Genomic DNA, 19,557 nt, shown 5'->3' on the forward strand with positions numbered 1-19,557 from the left:
CGGATGAAAATGGTGCAATTAAAAAACTGGACCTCCAAGACCTCACCTTTTAAATAAAACCACTTAACATAAAAAAAGGTAAGTTAAATATGACAATAACGGCCTTTCAAAGATGTGTCCTCTTGCTCTACGAATCTAGATTAAGAAAAACAGCACCAGTAAGACGTGTGAGAACATATTTTTGAACAGTGTACTAGGTGTGCAGGTATAAATAACGCGTCTGACCCTTTGCGCCCTCACATCTTGACTGGTAGATTGATTACAGCTTAAATTTGCTTTGTGCTCACTCAGTACTTTTGGCATTAATTCATTTCCATACACAGGTGGCTCGTACGCGGTTGAAAGCCACTTAGTGGTATTTGGCAGCTCAAAAAAAAAAAAAGCCCTGGCAATCAGCACTTTGATAAATGAGCCGACTTACAGTACCGCTTAAATGAGGCCAAATCATCTGTAGCACCTAAATGAAGGTCAACCAGTCAAAGAGAATGCAAAGTGCACTTGTAAGTACAAATCTGAGGTACTTGCACTTTATTTAAGTGTTTTAAAATAAAATAAAAATCAAGAGTTTTGCACGCAGACAGCAAAGTCAAACTCGTTCTCATGATGAGTTATTACTTTTCATATTTATACGCGGATACAGTTGAAAGCAGTACGTTTTTAATGCGTAATTAAATGTTTTTCAATTATGATATTGCTAATTTAACCTCTTTGAGAAATGGCCAACTGAAGGCGTCCTCATATGACTTGCATGCGTTTCCAATGGGGATTCAGTGACTTGAAAGTTAGAGTGTAAGACTTGCGATATGACAGCATGACGTCCTGTAGATCTGTGGTGTCGTAACAGTTTTACAGTTCCTGGTTTTAGCAGATCAAGAACTTCTAACACACGAAACACACCATCACATGTACAAACTGACCGTCTCTGCTGTTGACTCTGACCCTCCATCTGTCTCCTATGACCGTGGCTCTTTCTCCAACTTTGTGACGCTCTCTCTCTGTGAGTATGTCTTCCAAAATGGAGTGTGTGTGTGTGTCTCAGTCCGAGTGTGTCAGCTGGTACAAAGGTTAAGGCGAGGAGCGCGTGTCTGAGTGTTTTCTAAAAGGCTCGTCAATACAGCACACACTGTCTGCATGTGCCGTTGGTCTGCGTTTATCTGTGGGTTTGTGTTTTTTCTCCACCTCCATCTTCAGTGTTTCACAGTGTGATGAGAGATAAATGGTGTGGCTGATGCCTCGTTCGTCCTCTTTCCTGAGGGAAAGGTATTGTTCTTCGGAGGAGTGACATTAATCCTCAATCTTGCTCATCATTTCCTCCTTTTTCATAAACTCTCTTTCCGTCTTTACCCTCTATTTTCAAACTGCTATTTCACCCTGGGCACCTACGGGTTTTCTCTGCTTCACAGAGTGATGATATCATTGAACTACAATGTGACTGAAAATGGCTTTTTGAGGCTGACACCTACAGATATTTCAGTTGTTTTAAAAAAAAATCCTATAATGACATATTTGCCAATAATAATATTAAGCTTCTTCAACTACAACAGATTGGTAGAAAACAAATAAAAGCATACATACATTAATCATAGATGTCTTCACCTCACATTGTAATTAAACAACATTGCAACATTGCAATAAAATGTATCAGCACTCAAATAGAAATATCAGTTATCAGCAACATAACACTTTTCTATGAAAGCACTGACACCAACAATGATTCAAACAGGCACCAAAAACATAAAAAGTAAAGTAAAAACTGCATCACAGACATACTGACAGTCTCTTGCTATGTTTGTCAAGAAAACAGACAAATATTAACTCATCTCTACAGATATATGCATATGAATCTGTATACAACGGGACATGGTTTTGGTAGTCCAAAGGCAGACGATACACAATCAAGACCAGTCCAGAGTCAACAGGGTTCAAGACCATAACAACAGGCAATGGTGTGTTTAAATGCTATATTACAGGTTTCTACTGGTAAAAAAGAGGAGGGCTTTTTTTTTTTCATGCATCATAAGTAGAGTAAGGCAACGTTCTGTACGACTAAATGCAAACCCATGAACCAGTTAACCATTTATCCACGAGCCAGAGACCAGGACGAGTGCAAAACTCCAAAACGTTGGTCTTGAGACCGGAATCAAGTCCTGCACAGCTCATACATATTCCAAGGTTATACAACATTGAGTTGACTTGAATGCTAGCTAATATGCTAATTAGCAATTCTGCTGCATCATCAGTTAAAAATATTTCAAACAGAATAATGTTTCTTCTCAAACCATGAGATTACTAATATTACAGTGTTATTCTAATGAGTTCTTTGATATTGTCCTTTTTTTTTGTTCTGTTTTGTTTGCTCGAATGTATTATTATTTTTTAGTTTTTTCTGTCATTCCTCTGTTATTATGTAGTGATTGTCTTATATGTTCGGACCCCCTTGAAAACGAGATGATACATCTCAAGGGGTTTACCCGAAATAAACTAATTTTAATCATTATTTTTCCTAATTCTGCTAACGAAACGAGCATATTGGAGTTTGTTGTAACTGGTCCGTACTATTAGTCAAACTTTTTATAGCATATTAAATTAAAATATAGAATATACATTATGATGACACATCATGGAGCACTCTGGTTAAGCTGCTGCCACAACTCGTGTTGCCACACTCATGATCTGTCACGTCTTCTCCTTCTGCCAGCTGTCTCTCTTATCGCCGTTCCATCTGTCATTTTTTCTCACCACCGTCATTAACAACTCCATCCTGTTTCCTCTCCTCCACACTCACATCTCTCCACTCCCCTGGACACATCCTTCGCTCCGAGATTTTCTCTCGCCATTTTTTCTTGCCTCCCATCCATCACGGCTGCCCACACCCTTTTATCTCAAGCCTCTCTGCTCACCGGCGTGTCTCTTCTAGGTGGAGACCTGCAGACATCCTGTGGGACCTTGGACGAAGGAGGGCTCGATGACAACATAGACTGGGAGGAGGAGAGAGAGCTGGAGAGGCTGGCCTGTGAAGGAGACGACTTTGTACCTCCCAAAATCATGGTAAGAGATCTCTATTGTTCACCAATTTAATATTAGAATTTAAATAAAACAAAGGAGTTGAGGCAGATAATCCCTAACTTTGAATCTATCCAGCCCCCGCTGTTTCCTACATTGTCATCGATACAACTCAGCATCTTTCCTTAGACCCACCCTGCCTGTAAACGCTCTTGTGTTTAAAACTCAGTACCCCCCATTGCTGCTAAAATACGTAGTCTCCAAACCTGAGCTGGGGTTTGCAGACGTTAGTTCCATCCATCGCCACAGATGATGAGTGAACTTTAATTTAAATAATGACCGCCCCTTTAAGAATGTAGGCTCTAAAAAGGATCCCTTATAAATGGTGCAGAACAGAAATGGTTGTTTTAGGAAACGGTTACTTTCGGATTACACACCTTTGGCAGATCTAGGGTAAAATGAGCCTAATCTCAGGAAGGTACAGTCATATGCAGATGCTGCATCTTAAATGTGTAATGTATTCTCTGTCTCGCTGTGAATATTATATAGAGCTGTTCATCCCCTGCAGGCATGAGAGTGTGATGAGAGTTTGCTCTTTCCCCCTTCCCTCTTATTTCTCTGAAACGCTGCCGTTCTCTGCCTTTCCCCCCCCACCTTGCTCCATTTTCTCTTTGCTTCCCTCACATCCATCATTCCTCTCCGTCTGTTCCTCCCTCAGCTGATCTCTTCTAAGGTCCCAAAGGCAGAGTATGTTCCCACTATAATTCGCAGGGATGACCCCTCCATCATCCCCATCCTCTATGTGAGTCCAACACTCAAAGGCAAACATCGATTGACACGTGTGGATTCAAATCCTTTTAAGCATACAAGTGGTTCCTTTAAAGGATGTTCTATGATGAAGGCAGATTGTATTAATAAATTGAAGCCTTTTACAATTCATTATGTTTTATGTGAATGTCTTTTTTCCCTTAGGACCATGAGCATGCAACTTTTGATGATATTTTAGGTGAGTAAATATTCCTGTTAATGTTAATATCTGCACTTTTCACCTGTTTGATAATTAGATATTACAATACAAATATAATCAAAAAAAATACAGTAAACAAAATACTCCATTCACTTCACCTATAAAAACAGAAGAAAAAAATAATAAAATATGAAAGTGACGAGTCCAACTAAGAAACGTTGCCTTAAAAATAGGAACAACCTGTCTAGAGAAGCCCCCCCTTTAGCCTTGAGCCTGGACTGCAGCAGATAGCCTGAGGAGTGGAGTCTGAACTCTGATTCAGACTGTGGGAGTTAAAGGTCAGAAAAATAGCTACAGGCTAGACACTACCTGTAATCAAACCTCTCACAAGATAGCTTAGATGTGACTCAATCGCTCTTTTAATTTACTTACAATACTGCAAAATTACTTTAATGTGGTTTCTACGTTGCTCAAAAGAGAAGCAATGACAGCAAACAGCCCCCGGAGCGTCTCAAGATAATAACAAGCACTGCATTGAACAAAGCGTTTGCGAAAAAGAGTCAATGAATGATTCACACGTATCGATTTCAGGTTTCCATTTGACCCTCTTTCATTGACCCGTTTTATTTCCGCCGCTAAATTTCCAAGCGCACGCTGCTGAATCACGTTGAAACTACATCTTCCGCTAGTGTCTCTGCTGTCTATTATTACACCTGCACTTGAACTCACCCCCCCAGAGGATCCCTTTGTGCTCACCGTTTCACATTTCTCCCACTCTAACCACGTCCTCGGCCCCTGTCACTCACATCAATCCAACCCTTGTTCCGTCCCCCACAGAGGAGATAGAGAAGAAGCTGACAGCTTACAGGAGAGGAAGCAAGTTCTGGAGGATGCTCATCTTTTGTCAGGTGAGGAACAGGCAGACGGAATATATACAGTGTATTTCCTATAAAAATGGGGTTATGTGTTTGCTGCATATCTCTCTAAGCTGTTAAGTATCTTCATTTGGGATCTAATCTCTCAAGATATTCATTAAGAAGAGCCAATCAGCAGATGTGATACTCATGTTGTATCCTTGTGTGTCTCTTAGGGAGGCCCCGGTCACCTGTATTTACTGAAGAATAAAGTGGCCACTTTTGCTAAGGTGGAAAAGGAGGAGGACATGAGCCAGTAAGTGTCCATCTCTGTATTATGACAATTCACATGGCATGTGACGTGTGATGATACTTTACAATACATGACTGAGAGCCATTAGCTGGCTGTGAAAAGAGAAGTATTAGGGACATCTTTTATCACTGAGATACCTTTGCTGCACTTTCGTCTGGGCTTTTTATTCCGCAAATAATCAGACGAAGGGGTTCAGTCAAATTAAAATCCTTTTGTTAAAAAAAAATCCTGACCAAAAGAAACGGGCTCATTCCCAAAGAAATCTTCATTTCATTTCCATTCAAAGGATTGACGATTCGGAGACAGATTTGTCATGTAAATGCTCTTTTTTTTACGCTGCTTGCAGAATATGAATACCATTTCTGTGAGTGCTCTCCGACTTGAATTAAATCAAAGATGTGCCACTGTGATGATTCAACGCCATCATTTATGAGCACGATCTGCTACTTTTTGGAGTGATGCATCTCACCCAGGGTGACCTTCTTTGAATAGGCGATGCATACTTGTTTTAAAAGATGTAAAACATAAAGCTTATCTTGTGTTCCATCAGTACATTCTGTTAAAACAGTCGCTTCTGTGTAAAAGAGAGCTCCCTTTTTATGTACTTCATTTCATGAAGGGCCCATGTAACTGTAGCCTTTGTCTTTATTCAGGTTCTGGAGGAGGCTTAGTCGCTTCATGAGTAAAGTCAACCCAGAACCCAACCTCATCCACATAATGGGATGCTACGTCCTGGGCAACCCCAACGGAGAGAAGGTATGCAGACACTGATGCAAACAGACGCACACAAACAACTCAAAACATCAGGCTTTCACTAAAGTTTCCAGCCAGGGTGCATATTAAAATGTGCATATTAAATCAGCAGGAAAGAGGCCAACGCTTGGTATTTCGCTAGACATAAGATTTTATCCGGATTAGGGACTGGTTTGCTCCAGTGTCCAGATTATGACACAGCACTCCTCAAACATTTAACCACATAGCACGTCTATGGAGATACTGCTGTACATGGAGACTTGTGTTTTTACCATGGATGTTAAAGAAAGGCATATTAAAGGTCCTTTTATCAGTGCATGAATGAACCATAAGCATATATTTTGGCCATCAAAATAGCACGACAGAAATCGCAGGTTTTCCCAAATATATCCCAAAATTGAATTAATAATGTAAACACAGTCGCTGTGGAGTATACAGGCAGATAATGTACAACAGATACGGTGAAATGTGCTGCAGAACTATGAATCACTTCCTACGCTGGTGGGACCGTCGCCGGCCGTCACACGAGAGTAGAATTCAAATTCATTCATAACGAGCTCTCTGTTGAGTCATCGCTCTAAACTTAAGAGTTATGTGTGCCACAAACTGATTGAATAAATGAAGACGTCCGAGGTGTATAGTCACTTTGCTCCCGGTCTCTTATCATTTAAGGGAACGCTTCCTCATGCTGCCTCTCTGTCCTCCCTGCTGAGTTCCCTGTTTGCTGCCCTCTGCTTTCAGATTTACTTCCACTGTGTCTGCTAGTCTGATCATCCCCATGTTATCCTCCTGGCTGTCTCAGTTTCTCCCTCTCTCTTCCTACACATGTGTGACTATCATCTCGCTCCGTGTGATGTTACTGGATATAGATGAAGAGTACACGTGCTGATTGATGATGAGCCTGAACGTAGAAAAACACACATAACCACACATTCGGAAACAAAATAAATCACAACACGCGCAAACAAGCTGGCAGACACACACACCCATGCACAACACAGCCAGGGGTGTTTGTCTGACCTAACTGCCTGTTCCAGTCATGTCTGCCAAAAAGCTTTGTTATATAAAGTGGATCTCTCCAGGGTCGATGGACAGTCTGCAGAATAGACTGCACATCAGTGATATCTCCAACCCTGCAGACGGTTTCAGACACATGCATCTGCATCGACGAGGCTTAAATCCAAAACAGCAAAATTGATGTTTCTGTCTCTTTTTTTCAGGGCTTAGTCCCGAAGTGATATTTTCTACCAGCTGTGACTTACTTTTTTTTTTTTGCAAATCTATTCTCCATTGGGAAGCACAATGCATGGCCAAAAGTATGTAGACACTTGCAGTGTATTATATACAGCTATAACAACTTCCACTCTTCTAGAAAGGCTTTCCACAAGATTTTGGAACCTGGCTGTTGGGGTTTCTCACACAAAACTGGGAGAACTACTTCTTTATGGACCTGGCTTTGTACAACTGTGGCACTTTACATGTTAAAACGGGAAAGGGCACTCCTCAAAATGCTGCCACGAAGTTGGAAGCACACTGTTGCTGTAGCGTTTCCTTAATTAGAACTGAGGCTGAGTTAGTTGAACCAACACAATGCAACAAGGTGCGACAGTCAGATGCTACTTTGATAACTTTCCAAGAGTTCTAAAATCCTGACTCGTGGTAGATTTAAAAAAACGCTGTGATGTGTTTTGCTGTCTAATCAGCCTTCAAATCTACCAAGTGGACTTTCTGGAACCTATTTCATGGTACTCACTGGTACCTGAAACAACAGTCTCCCCCACCAATGCTGATGGGCCTGGCTAAACCCACAGTCATATAACCTCCAGCAAGAGACAGTATATCATCACCAGAACACATCGCTCCCAGCATGCATCTGTTGGCCGAGTCAGCTTGGGTCCCAGTTCAGACAGACAGTGTTCAACGTAAACCTTGTAAACACACAACAGTGACAGGATTTTAATTAATAATAGCTGGGATGTTACCAAAGCACACTTTGAGCTAAAGCTTCCCGACTGCAGATTTGAAAGAAAACCATGTATAACCATATATAAACCATATATAAGTGTCTCAAGTCAAATACAGCAGTTTAACATTCACACTCACTCTCACTCGTGCTGCATATGATAATGATAATGTGCAGGGAACTTAAATCTTGATCTGTAATAAGTAGTCCATTAAAATGTATCAATATTGATGCGCAGCCATGACAGAGTGGGAGGATTTCAACAGGGAGGAATATTAAAACCACCACTCCGCTCTCTGTTGCAAAGTAAAAACACAATGGTTAGCTAATGATTAATAAGACCACGGCAAATATCATTAGGGTCTCGCATGTTAAGCACAATAAAAGCTGATTTTCTAATGATAATTCTCCACTATTTTCTGGGGTTGTTCTAGTGATATGAATGTAATAGAACTCCAAATGTGCTGTATTTTTGCTCTGTGATTACTGAAACATCAGTAATAACTCATGTGAAATGCGCAGCCATGCGGGACAAAAAGGAAACTACTCGGCTTACAACACATTATTTAAGGTTTGTCATTTGCCTCCAGCTCTGTTTGCACTGCAGACGATCTACGCTGCCTGCGTCTCCCCACCTCTCCTCCACATCTGGCGGAGAGCCATCGTCTTTTATCTTCCTCAAAAGGACCCGCAAACACAAGGAATTAAAGCGTCTTTTTCTTCTCTCCACCTCCGTTTCGACATCATGAAGTGAAAAACAAAAGCAGCATTTGGGCTTTGATTTTCTCAGGGGGGGTAAGCGGGATCCCTCATGACTAAATTAGACAGGAATCAATGAGCTTCAATCCCCAGTGAGAAAAAGCAGAAGAGATGACTGAAAAAAAAAAACAGTCATTATGTAATTAGGGCTGCAATTCATAATTATTTTTACTATTAATCAATCCATAATTGTTTTCCTTTTCGCTGATGACACAGCAGTGTTTAACGTTAGCCAGCATATATGGCTGGAGTTGTAATAAACACCACTGGATGTTCAATTCGATGAGGAGCAGAACTGCTGAAGAAGAATGGGAGACAAAGATGAGAGATGTGATCCATGACACTGAGAAAAATCTTCCTTTGAGAATCTGGAACCTTATGCTTCACAGATTTGCTTCACTCCTGGTTGATGAATGACTTTGTGTGTCATCCATTCATTTTCAGAGCAACTAATCAACGTCAAATTTCATACTGTGGTACGAGAAAACGTTTGCAGGACTGCTAATGCAGGCTATCAGCAGGCATCTCAAATCCCCGGAGATACATTCACTGTGATTTTAATCTTCTTTTTTTTAATTTCCTGAACATGGGACTCTTCACTATTAATATGACAAGGACTGGAGTCCAGCTCTAAACCTTTTACAAGCTCTGCTGCCGTTTTATGGAAAGGCAGGGAGGTTATATAAAGACAAGGAAAAAATGAACACACTCCTTCCACTTCCTGCTCAGGAAGAATGTGCATACGTCCCTTCGGCGGTCTTGTGTGTGTTGTGTCTGAAGATGAAGGCTCCCCCGCTGCGACCGAATGCAGTAGGATTAATTGGTGATTGCTTTCTTATCTCGGCCCAACAGCTGTTCCAGAAACTGAAGAATCTGATGAGGCCTTATTCTGTCGAGTTTGAGTCACCGCTGGAGCTGTCGGCACAAGGTGAGTACGGGGAAACACACCACAAGCATGCTGATCACACGCGTGCACGGTGATGCACACACGTGCAAGTATGAATGATGATGCTGGCAAACACTTGCCGATTGCATCCACATCTGGAAATTTGCTCAAACAGCTGTTCCCCTTTTTCAAAAAAAAATATTCCATTTTAACAGCGTGTCACCCACCACATAGAAGAAAGCAGTCATTTTATTTTTTGCTCTTCTCCTCGCTAGCTGCAGGAGCAAGTAACGTATAGTGCTCACAAGTCAGTATTACAAAAGCCTGCTATCAGTTCCAGGAACAACAATAACCGTTGTCCATTACACACAGATATCCTCTTCTTAAACCCTTTATTTTCATTAAGAGTTTCCCCACAGGAACCCTCCTGTATTCTTGGTGCCCATTAGAGGTCCAAACCTCCGCACCCCCAATGACATCAAACCACACTAAACTTTTGTCCCATACATGATACAAAGCAACCCTATCTTCTACAAATTATGTCTATAAAACTCATCGAAAATATGTTTTTTTGTGAAGTGCTCTTAAAGTATGTCTGGAAAACTGCAAAACGTTGATATTCAATGTACTGTATTTGCAAATAATTCATTCAGCTAATGCAATACAACATCCACAGAAACAGAAGCATGATGATTTTTATGGTTATGTTCAAGCACTCACATTTTAAGATTATAGTTGAAATCGTGTTCTTGCTATATTGTGTTTATTCTGCGTCCTTCATGGGTGATTCAAACGTTTCCTGTCTCATTTACCTAACAAGGCAAAGAGATGATTGAGATGTACTTCGACTTCCGCCTCTACCGGCTTTGGAAGACGCGGCAGCACTCCAAACTCTTGGATTATGAGGAATTTTTGTGACGAAGACACGCAGATGATGGGTGCAGCGGAGCCACGAGGAACCTGTTAAAAACTGATCCAAGGACTGAACATTGCTCAACTGTAGTGCTTGACCAGTCAACTCAATATAAACGGTCACACCTGCTTTCATCCCCGGGAGGACTGGGAGAGGTGGCAGAAGGACAGACGGGACAAGGAGGCTGAAGTCACACTAAATGACGCCGTGCCTCTGCTCCTCCTCATTTTCAGAGTAAGGATCATCGACCAACAAAAAGGGCCAAAAAATGCATATAAAAAAAAAACAAAATGAGGAAAAAGCAGAGACAACCGGACTGTCCACGTCTTCGTCACCAACTCCCTTTGCCTCTTGAGTTAGAAAGCAAAAGGAGGATCAAAAATTCAACTGTTAAAAAAAATATATCACTTTGGTCACACCACTGTTGCAAAGACATATTTTTTGAGGCTGATGTGCTTCAGGAAAATCGCTGAAACCCATTCTACCATAATGTGGTTCTGTGTTTTTGACTGGACCACTCAGATGATCTCAGACCCCAGAGACATAAATATACATACAGAAATAATCCATACGTCTATGTGTGTGTATATATTAACATGAATATATTAGCATAGCTTTAGTCATGCAAATAATACTCTATATGAGAATAATGATGCATCATTTCTTTTTGATGTGCATTGTTGTGCAGTTTCATATGGAAATCCTTTGGAATAACTCAGGTTTTAGCCATGAAGTAATTAATCTGTTTGTCTATTCTATCAAGATATTGTAATCTTCATCGCCATCGCTTGGAATGAATGTATTATCTCTCTAGAAATGTATCTTTGGTTTGAGGAATTGAGCTTCATCTTTTGGTAAAAAAAAGAAAAGAAAAGAAAAGAAAAAGAAAGAAAAAGTGCTAACTTTACGTGCGAGTGTGTTTGGATGTGTTTTCCATGTCAAAAAAAAAGAAAAAAGAAAACATGCCGATGTGTTGTGTGTATTATCTTTCTGCTCCTCTGTTAAAAGCAAAAATAATTGTTCATCACCTTCATCACCCCCCTTCTCTCTCTCTCTGCCACACACACACACACACACACACATGAAGACAGTCTAGCATGATTCATGATGTCAAGAGGGATGTAACAGCCATCCAAGTGCTTTCTGCCACCGTAGTGTAGGAGTTGCCCTATTGAGCCCTTCTGCTCTTCTGCAGAAGGTTCAGGCCACTTAGTCGGCCCCTGTCAACGCCGCCAGCTGCTCACGCTATCTGCCAAACACTCTTGGCTTCTCTTAATGGCAGCCAAAGCGAGCTTCCGCCACCTCTCACTTCGCTGGGCTGCGCTCCAGTCTGAGGACCCGGGTCCTCTGAACTAAACAGATCTGCCAAGGAGTTAAGCTGTTAACAGCCATCTGCCGGCCCTGCCAGCTAGTTAAAAAGGCCAGAAATATGCGCTGAGTGCGTGTCTGGGTCCGAGACCGTCGCGCCACCTGAGTGACCTCAGCCGTCTCACGTAGATTAAGGACGGTCAAATGTGGAGACCAGCGCTGAGCCTAGTGCTGGACGGCACTCTGAAACAAGGGTGCTCTCTCGCTCTCTCTCTGGTGATGTCATCAGGGTTATGTCAGTCTTGGCTTGGGACCTTTACCGAGCATACTATCGAGTTAGGAAGTGTAGGAAGTGCTGGGTTCTGCAGGACTGAATTAGAAAAGGTGCCTGCAGTAGAGTGCAGATCTCCGTCAATGAAAAATAACCCACAAATGGGCTTCGTGAAACACACCTCATTCACACTGAAAAACAAGCAGCGAGGTCTGCAAACAATCAGCTTGTAGTTGTTGTATGAAACGCATGAGCTGAGTGGCAGCGATGTACAGCAATGTGTGTGCTGGTAGTTCTGTTAGCCAAAGACACCGTCCAAAAGCATAAAAGTGAGTAAACTGTGTCCCCCCCCCCCTACTGTGTCTGTGTGGGTCGGGATCAGTGATGCATTTAGCTGTGTTATCGCTAGAGGCCACTACCAACCAGAGTGAGGAGGCAGCAGGAAGTCAATGGCGATATAAAACAGGCGATTAAAGCTGGTTTGAGAAAGTGTGAGCCACGGCAACCTCGAGAGGTCCTTCAGCATGCGGCCAGAATGCGGAGTCAACCACGGACAGACACGAAGATGCATCGTCACTCACGGTGGATGTTTCCACAAAAAGGCTCTGATGAAGGCAGAATTGCATTAAAGCATCACCCTCGGAAATAAAGAATGCAATCGCAGTTTTTATGAGTCCGTACTTTTCAAAACGCTGATATGCGAGTTGAAATTTTACAAACGTGGCACCAGTCCAAGGAGACTTTGCTAAGTCACGCCACGGCTCGCTGCTCAGCCAATCACAGCCGCGTCCCCACAGAGACAAGGGCCCCTGAATGTCAGTGAATCGTGCTGCTGAGGGTGGTTTTAAACCAGTCATTGAGTGTTCACATCGATTGGCAGAAAAGTGTAGAAGGAAGAACTAAAATAAATAGATCTCAGAGGTTCCAGCCTAGCAAACCACGTATCCAAACAGACACTCTTCACCTGCGTACGGTAAATACTCTTCCATTTGTCACTATTTGTGTGGATGTGTTAATATTTGGAGCGTTGTGTGCAGGTTTCAGAGTCAACCGGTATCACTGGAGTGCTCTCTATCGCTCTAATAGCAGCTACTCTGGCTTTTATTTGCTTTCTGCCCTCTCTCTGACATTGCAGTGCTGGCCTTCAGTTTGTCTGGCACAGACAAGTGCTCTCTCCGCTTGAGTCACACCGTACATGTTTTCACCCCAGATTTTAAATCCAACACGTAGACAACCCGTCATATCATCGAGCCATATTAAGTCCAGCAGAAGCATTAAGCTGCCAAAATCTCAAAGATGTTGCCTCAACGGTTGGGAGGTTTAATGGAGTATTATTTCCTGGTCTATTTTCACATCGGGGACTCGGACGCTGGTTAATTCAAAGCAAAGCACTGATGTCATGGATTCAGTCAATTCAGAAAAAAGTGTTTTTCTTACGCCACAGAAAACATCACATATCCAGTCTGTGAAGAAAGGACTGGTAATTAATCTTCTTTTTTATTTATTTATTGGGCTGAACTGACCGTGATGTGAGAGCACGCTGACTCAGGAGTTTGAGAGAGCTTTCTTGTTTCCTTCTTCAGCAAAAAAACACAAAAAACACAAAACCGAAACAAATTACCGGAAATCTAATTAAAGATGCAAATGTGTCTACTCAACTCTGTCAGTGTGTGTTGTATTATTTGCATTTTCATTTCATTTTACTGGGAAACAAACAAAAAAGGTGCAAAGTCTCTCAAATCTGACCTTTTGTTTGATTAAAACATGCATCAAACTTAAGTTTAAAGATATGGGAGACTGAGGTACTGCAGTTTGATTCAATTACTTTCACTTCCCCAGTTATCCAAAAGAACACACATTAAACCCCACTCTTTTTTACATATGTGATGAGGTTCTGACTCCATCCCCAAAATTAAAGCAGTGAAGCCATTTTTCTTGTAGCCATCTGAACCAAACAACACGCTGAAGAGAACTTCCTCCCAGTAGATACAGCAGAGCTACAAGAAAATCTGACATGCATGTATGCATGGTAAGGATTCCACTTAACTGTACAGGGGTCAGCGTACAGGTCAAGTAGAAGAGGAGAGGCTAGTTAAAAATGAGGAGAGTAAAGAGATGGTTTAACACAGATTTCTTTCTGTGTGGATAAAAAACTCTTAGTTCAGCTTTAGGGTCAGAAATCATGTCGTTGCACAGGCAGACCAAAAGGGAGACGTGTGAACAAAAACATTGTGTATTTCAAGGTGCAACTTAGTATGCAAACATGCAGATAAGGCCGTCCTGAGACACAGAAAGTAGTTTTAAGTTACCTTATCTCCCCGTCCCAGAAATGCCTCCATCCCCAATCTCCATGCACCGGCCTTTCATGCCCCCCCACCTTGCTTTCTTTTCTCCACTCGAACTAGCACCAAGTTTGATGTCCAAACATCAGACCGTTTGTTAATATTCAACTGCAGTCCGTCCAGCAAAGTCCTTATTGTCGAAGGGCTTTAGGGCCACTTCTTTCCCTGTGCACGTCGGCAAAAACTTTACAGACTTTTCACCTTTCTCTTGTATGTGGCACAAACCGTACGAGACTATTTTACAGAGAAATAAGTTAAAATGCATGAATGTGTGAACGAGACAAGAGTAAAACTTTATGTAAATGCGTACGAAGGCGAGCATCCCACAGTAGGAGGAGCGCTCAAAGACGTGGTTATCTTAATCTGCTCTCCGGAGTCTTTCAAGGTCAGAAAGCATCTCTGCATTGCACCTCCCGAGGCTACAAACTGCAGAGTGCACGGAGAGGCTGTGCCTGGGTAAACACTGATGAATATGGCACTGGGATATGTGTTTTTATGTCATACAATGTGTATTTGCATCTGCATCTCTTTAGTTTATGGCCAAATAATTAGGAAATTAAAAACATGTCATCTTCGGATGTACCTTGTGTATGGAAGTCATTATGCCTATTAGCATTAAGCTCAAAGCATCTCTGTGCAGGCGAGACATGAAGACACTAAAAATAAAATGAGATGGTACTGTAAGTAAGTTTGCCTTCGAGTCAAAATCGTGCAGACATGAACTAAATACAATGTGATTTTAATGAAGTGCTATTCTCATTCTCATCCTCTCCATCAAGATGCAGCCTACCACTAAAATAGAGATTACAGCACGTCTGGCACTTTCAGGACTCCTGGTTGGAGCTTCCTGACGAGTGGAAGGAGGAAAAACTGGGACATTTCATGAATTTTCAGCTAATACATCATTTGCATCAGTCTGACACAACAAGCTCAGCACAGACGCAAGACCACGACTACAAACTAGTGCAGAAACATCCGAACACAACAATCTACATGCAGCAGCAGATGATTATTCACTCAAACACATTCAAATCACACAAAATCACAGCTTAGAGCAGACAACCATCTTCTTTTGAAATGCAATGTGTGTTAATGCAGCTTCAGAGACATTGAAGTATGAAGAGCAGTAATGCAGAGATGTCAAACCAGTTCATCACACATTTTCAGCAGCAAGTAGCCCACTTAGCTTGGTGAAGTGATGCGGTGTGTGGTTCCTGACGTTTGGCAGGCTTCTCAAGCCGTCCCACGGCAGAGCTGGAAACTCCGACCGGGCCTTGAAGGCGCCGCCAGCTGATCCAAACACGAGGAAGCTGCAGCAGCAACAAGGGAAATCCACACAAACACGTCCAAACGGTACACTGCCTGGCCGTGTTGGGAGGCCAACTGGTTTATCTATGACACAGCTGTGGCACCAGTGTTCCCAGCAGCGTCCGGTTAACGGGAAGTCACGTTACAGCAGCGGGCAGCCGGGCGGAAGTTTAAATCCGCCGCCTAATTAGGAGGGCTGCGTTTGATTCGTCAGTACATCACAGTACAAAGGGCGTGGCCCATTTCAGTGAAATAGTACATAATTTGATATAATTTGTGTGCATTAATGTTTAATCTATATATCTCTATGGTGGAGCTCATTCAAACTACTTTATAGCACTACTATATTGCATGATCATGTATTTGTTGATTATTTTGCACACAAATCAAAAACTGAGGCTTTCCCCCACTCATGCTGCAGTTTATCATGATAAAGTAAGTATACACATTCCAGTGGAGTAGATTTTGATTACTTTTCCAATTACAGCTCAAGATTTCCCCATCTGTTATCGACTGAGCTTTGCTTTGATAATTTCCCTCTAATAAAAGTTTAAATGACATTTGTTAATTAATAGTTCTTCTGTGATATGACTCAGAGTTGGTGCTTCACATTGTTCATTTCTACCTTCAGACTGGGATTCTTTCTGCAATCACCGCTGATGTCAAGTGCCTCGTTTGAGCTCTTTTCACTTTTTGTTGTATAATTCCTTTTGTCCTCTAATATTTCCAAGTGCAGCACTGTCAGCAAGTACATTGTGTTGCTTTGCCACTAATTGAAAGGTTCTTTTGCTCTTCATCAACTCCAGCGTTTTTGAAGTTAACGTTCTTTCTTGTTGAATGCAACCAGCTTTAATTGGGCAGACCACTTATACAGTGTAGTGAATCAGGGGAAAGCATGGGCTAATGGAAGAAATAAGCACCACTGAACTGAAACATCTCTCCTGCAGAAGTAGGTCTAAGTGTGCAGCTTGCAGAATGCTGAGGCAGCCTTTTGTTGTATGGTTTGAGTGCATTATTGTTCTTTTCTTACCTCTGGCAGCCTGCAGCAGGTAAACAATTAACCGAGCATGAAGAGTGAAGGCTCCGATTCTGTCACAATCAGCACTTCTCATTTGCTGATGTGGGATTTCAGGCTCCCCTGTGGACCCCAGCGGGGGCATAACAGCATGGTTCAAGACCCCAAATGGCCCCTGAACTGCATCTGTACTGTGTCTTACAAAACAAAAATTACATTGTTCTGCAGCCAGTGAGCCTAATTTGTGATGAGTTTGAGCCCCGGAGACTTGAGCAATTTCAACCTGCCTTATAGATTTTTTTTTATGCTGATGTTTTGATGTTCATGGCTGTAGGTATATGACTGCAATCTTTGTTGTTTAGCTGTTCACACTTACAATGTGATAAAATTACCAATGATGCCACACACACAATGATAACGTTGTCCCTGGCGTAACATCTGTGTGTTTAATGTTTATTTAATATTCATCTAAGCATAAAACTCACTAGCACTATGGCTGAACCTTTAACCTGAAACCTCCTGCACTAAAGCTGGATTTTATTTCCTATTTCCAACACAGATGAACAAGTAATTCTATGAAGTTAGCACAAGAGGTCAGTGTCACACATTGTTTCCCCAAGAAGTGTGGAGATTAAAGCTTAAATTCTTGTATGTTGACATATTTTCCATGCTGAAAACTAAAAAGTGCATGTGAATATCAGGCAGCTGAGAGGCCACGATAATGAACTTCCATGCAAACATCAGCACTGAGTATCCATCAATTAAGAAACATGGTCATGGAAAAATATAGGAGTTACATATTTCCATTATTGGTATATGAGTCATGGGTTTTAAACAATTTCTACCATAAGAGAAGATATCTATATCTATCTGGCTAAAGGCTGACCTTGATTGACACGTTAAACTCTGTTTTAGTGCACATATTTCTTATTAGTCAGTTTGCTTCAGCATCTAGTGGCGTTTGGAGGAACTACAACTTCAGTCACTAAGGTATTAATTTATGCATTTAAATGCAGGTTTCCTCTTGTTTGAACACAAATTTAAGAAACAAGCAAACTCAAAAAATGCACTGCACATAAAATACTGTCTAAATAATGAGACAGAAACATAATGTTAATATATATAAATTAACTAGGAAATCTTAAGGATGTAGATTTTTAGATGCATTACATTCAAAGACGTTGGAAGAATAAGACTGGAGTAGAAGATTCGCTGTCGTCATATATAAGAAATAAACATGTGATATTAGTCTCCTCTTTAAGATGTTACGGTCCGCAGCGCCCACTAGTGGTGCACTTCCGTAACTGTTAACAACATTTCCACCACAAACATCCAGAAAGGCAGTAATATTTTATTCAAAGATGAACAAGATACAGTATGTATAGAATAATTAATTCAAAGGTCCCGTTTTGTTGCCAAGGACCTCTCATGCGATGACGATACAGTTATGTGTTCAGTATGTTGGCATGCATTTAGGGGAAAAGAGACCCCGAACCTCTGAATGAAATACATTTACACTGCAGAATGCAAAACAATGTGAGCAATAAAAGGTTCACCACTTAGCTTGCCCCTTCTGACACGGACGAGCAAAAGACTACAAGTTTAAATACTGTATGTATAAAATATTTATCTTACAGGTTTTTTTTGTGGCTTGCACTGTCACCCTGCAGTCAGACCCAAACTATCCCACAGTTCATTGTTGTTGGTTTTGGAGGGCAAAAGGGGAAAGTTCCTATCTGGTTTTCGTCAAGATAAAAGTGACTTACAGGATGCCAGAATGTAAAATCTCTCATCAGTGTTTCAAAAGCAAACGAGGTAACATTTCACAGTATAACACAAATTGAGGCCTTCCTGCAATCAATTCTCTGGCTAAATCAGGGGCATTAAAAGATAATCGGCTATTATATTTGAGTTCCAGAATTTAGAAGTACAGTACAATCATTTTATGGAGATTTAAAGGCAGAGTGTCTCGATTTGCAGCACTCCACAGTAAGGAGTACAACTTAATAACACATTTCTGGAAAACACAAAGCGAATAAATAAATAAAATAAAACCAGTCGACCACATATCCCCCTCCTCATCCTCCAGCCACTGTACGTGACGTTGTGCCAGTGCGTACCACTGCGTACCACTGCACCATACAGAAAGAGACACATCATATGCATAGTACTAGTCTTAGAAAACAGACACTTCAGAGTGACATGCAAGTGGGACGTTTTAAAAAAAATCCCTTTATCAGTGTGTGGAAGCATTAAATGTTGTAATAAATATTGTGTCAATATTCTATGTTGGAGAAACATCAAATGCCTTCATCTAAACTACACAAACAAATGGTCAACGGAAGGAAAGCAAGAGGAAAATGCAAATTTAGTGCTTTGGGGTCATCTAAAGTGAGCACATTAATACATAAATACTTTTTAATGAATTTGGAATATCTGTAGAGTGGCCTCTCTGATCAAAGATGACATTTTTTTTTTTTAAGTTCAACACCTCTACAGACATGTCATGCATAGATTTTACAAAAAAAAAGATCTGCAGCGGCACTATGCTTCCATCTCAAAAATTCAATGAAAAACAAATGGTTTAAAGGGTTCTTTTTCTTTAACTGCCTGTACGCTACTTTAGAAAATTTGACATAATTGAAGTTTTTGGTGTCCTGAAAATGTGCGCTTTTGAAATAACATCAGCAATTCTCACAATACAAAACAAATAAAACGAGAACATTCACAAATTTTAACTCGACGTTCAATTCTTTTTTCAGTCCACATAAAAGAAGTGAAGCAAATACATGACGTGGATGAAACTTGTGAAGCTTCCTCAGTATTACGACACACAACCTTGTTTGTCCGTAGGATTGGAGAGTTACTGATTTGCAGATTAAACGATTGCGAACAGAATCAT

The 19,557-nt window shown here is 41.2% G+C and overlaps 1 protein-coding gene across 1 annotated transcript in view; it reads left to right on the forward strand.

The window, feature by feature from the left end:
• The window catches only part of nsmfa (NMDA receptor synaptonuclear signaling and neuronal migration factor a), a 32,893-nt gene extending 20,803 nt beyond the window's left edge, over positions 1 to 12,090 (forward strand). Inside the window, exons 8-15 of the mRNA XM_084034569.1 lie at positions 2,918 to 3,048; positions 3,722 to 3,805; positions 3,976 to 4,009; positions 4,808 to 4,878; positions 5,061 to 5,140; positions 5,791 to 5,893; positions 9,465 to 9,540; positions 10,319 to 12,090. Of these exons, the coding sequence (XP_083890695.1) occupies positions 2,918 to 3,048; positions 3,722 to 3,805; positions 3,976 to 4,009; positions 4,808 to 4,878; positions 5,061 to 5,140; positions 5,791 to 5,893; positions 9,465 to 9,540; positions 10,319 to 10,416 (677 nt within the window). The 3' untranslated portion in view covers positions 10,417 to 12,090. The remainder of the gene's footprint in view (positions 1 to 2,917; positions 3,049 to 3,721; positions 3,806 to 3,975; positions 4,010 to 4,807; positions 4,879 to 5,060; positions 5,141 to 5,790; positions 5,894 to 9,464; positions 9,541 to 10,318) is intronic.
• The last annotated feature ends 7,467 nt before the right edge of the window (positions 12,091 to 19,557 follow it).

Source organism: Eutrigla gurnardus (assembly GCF_963514095.1).
Source record: "Eutrigla gurnardus genome assembly, chromosome: 19".
NCBI classification, from domain to species: Eukaryota; Metazoa; Chordata; class Actinopteri; order Perciformes; family Triglidae; genus Eutrigla; species Eutrigla gurnardus.